The sequence below is a fragment of the Athene cunicularia genome (assembly GCF_003259725.1).
Source record: "Athene cunicularia isolate RWA chromosome 7 unlocalized genomic scaffold, athCun1 chr7_part1, whole genome shotgun sequence".
In the NCBI taxonomy this organism is placed as follows: domain Eukaryota; kingdom Metazoa; phylum Chordata; class Aves; order Strigiformes; family Strigidae; genus Athene; species Athene cunicularia.
In genome coordinates, this window is record NW_020799107.1 from 26,264,872 (window position 1) to 26,267,306 (window position 2,435).

General features: G+C 54.5%; 1 protein-coding gene across 1 annotated transcript in view; it reads right to left on the bottom strand.

Moving 5' to 3' along the window:
• ADCY5 (adenylate cyclase 5) overlaps positions 1–2,377 on the bottom strand; it is a 222,757-nt gene extending 220,380 nt beyond the window's left edge. The window contains exon 1 of the mRNA XM_026852915.1: positions 1,222–2,377. Within this exon, the coding sequence (XP_026708716.1) occupies positions 1,222–2,229 (1,008 nt within the window). The 5' untranslated portion in view covers positions 2,230–2,377. The remainder of the gene's footprint in view (positions 1–1,221) is intronic.
• Positions 2,378–2,435: the final 58 nt, after the last annotated feature.

Consider the following 2,435-nt stretch of genomic DNA (forward strand, 5'->3'; position numbering starts at 1 on the left):
GGGGGGGGGGGGGCTGTTCAAAAGAGTAATTTCATGGGCTATTTTGTAGAGCAGAACAGCAACAGCCCCATCCTACGTAAGTTTTATTTAAACCCTACAACTTATCCTGACACTGCAATAGGTGGAACTCAAAACAACTATGAAGTGAGACTCAAGGCAGGTACTACAAGAGCAAGTCTTTATTTTGTATTATGTGACAGGGCTGTAAAGCTACCAAACACCTGATTTTAGTAAACAATCCCCAGTTACACATAAGCATCAGGGCTGACTCTGTGACCGGCTCATCCTTATGCAGAGTCCATCAGAAGGCTGACGATTACCACATAGTTACAACGTTTTAAGTCAGTGGCTTCCCGATTCCCAAGGTGTCTGGTAAGCTTAAAGCACATGAGCCCCAAGGCTGCTTGCTTCCTTTGAAAAGTAGAGTGGCGCCTTGTATTGCCATTGTTTATACAGATATGGTAATTAAAAATTGCACTGTAATGCATTCAATAATAGACTTATTGTTCCCGTGAACTGAACTGCTCCAGTTAAACATGATATCACAGCTAAATAATAATCTGCACTTATACTTTTTTATAAAACTTTTTTTTTTCTGGCTGTATATGATCCCTGGGCTTCTTCACTGTAGGTATTTCCAGCACATCTCAGAGCAAAACGCCTTCCTGCTACACCAAAAGCTTACTCCACATTCCCACGGAGCATGCTCTCCAATGCCTCAGCAAGCACTGCGCTGACACCGAACCCAGACTCGAGAGTGACACACGAGGATAACCTCTAGCTGATAAAAACGTCAAGACTTTCCACATATTTCTCAGTAACACGGCAGCACGCGCGGATACCGTTCCACAGGTGTGCTTAGCACAGAGCTGTTTACATTAAACACAAGTGAAGGGCATTAGCAGGGCTGGCTGACAGCACTGGAGCAAGCGGTCAAGGGAAACCAGTAAGGCACATTTCTTAAACATGTAGAGCCTTAATGAAAAGCAGCAATGACAAAATATCCCAGGTATAAAAGAAGCAAGATTACAGGCTAGCCACCACGTTGTACAACATCCCATCTCGTGGCAGATAACCAAGAGGTTCGACAGAAAGCCCCATCAGCCTTCCAGCATCGGGCAGGCCTGTGGAAGTCTGACAACCCCACTTTCCTCACCCTTCAAGGCAGCGGGCAGGTGGGGGCTGCCGAGCACACACCCGAACCGCTCAGGGCTCGCCTACCTGCTTCAGGAGGAACTTATCCTCCGCGTTGATCTTGAGGGAGACGGCCAGGTGGATGGCGGAGAGCACCACCCCGCTGATGACCGCGGCCCTCATCCGCACCGGCAGCAGCGTGTAGATGCTGTAGATAAAGAAGACGGTCCACCAGATGCCCTCCGAGGCACTCCTGGGCCAGACCAGCAGAACCCCTACCACTTGCACTGCCAGGATCACCAGGATGACGGAGTAGCACGCCAACCACATGTGGTCCTGGTGGAAGTCGTTGCGGTTGCACACCATGCACAGCACCACCATCAGCAGGATGGCCAGAGAGAGCACCACGACGTAGGATACCTCATAGTGGCCGTGCGCGGCATGGAAGATCAGCATGACCATGCAGACCAGCACCAGCACGGCCATGAGCATGGTGAGGCTGCTCTGGTTGAGCCGGAAGAAGTAGCGTTGATAGAGGCGCTCCAGTTTCTCCGACTGGAACTTCTTGGACCTGAAGATTTGCAGCAGGCTGCTGCAACAGCTGCCCATGGAGAAGGCCGCCTCGGAGTCCCCCTCGTCCCCGTCCTCCTCCTCCAGCTCCTCAATCTTGGCCTTGATGCGTCTCTCCTCCAGCCCCAGCTCCACAGACCGTGGCCGTACCTCCCCCTGCTCCCCCAGCTGCCGGGGGCTGGCATTGTTGGGGGCAGCGGGGGAATCACCGCCGGGCGGGTGGCGGGACCGGTGACGTCGGCTGTCGTCACCGTGCTCCTGCCAGGCAGATTTGGACCTAAAGCTCATCATCCTGCAGCCACTCTCCCCACGGCTCCGGTTCGCCTGGGGCTCGTAGTCTTCCTCACTCCTCCACCTGCTCGACATGCGGGAGGCCTTCTTGCCCGAAGACCTGTTGGGAGGCGGCGGGTAGGAGTAGCCATTGGCCCGAGCCTCCGCTTCACCCCAGGCCGAGCGGTGCTGCTCGGTGCCTGCCCAGGGCGCGGGGCCGAAGCCCGGGGGGCTTACGCTGTTGGACCGGGACATGCCCTGAGGGAAGGGGCAGCGGGCGAGGGGACAACTGCCAAGCAGGTGCAAGGGTCTCCCCACCACAGGGGATGAGCAGCTGGGAGAAAAACCAAAAAGTCAGCAGGGGAGGGGAAAAAAAAAAAAAGAAAAAAAGAAAAAAGGCAAAACTCGCAAACGCCCCCAAAGTCTCCGGAGCAGCCGGGTGTCCCCCAGCGCCGGGGTCT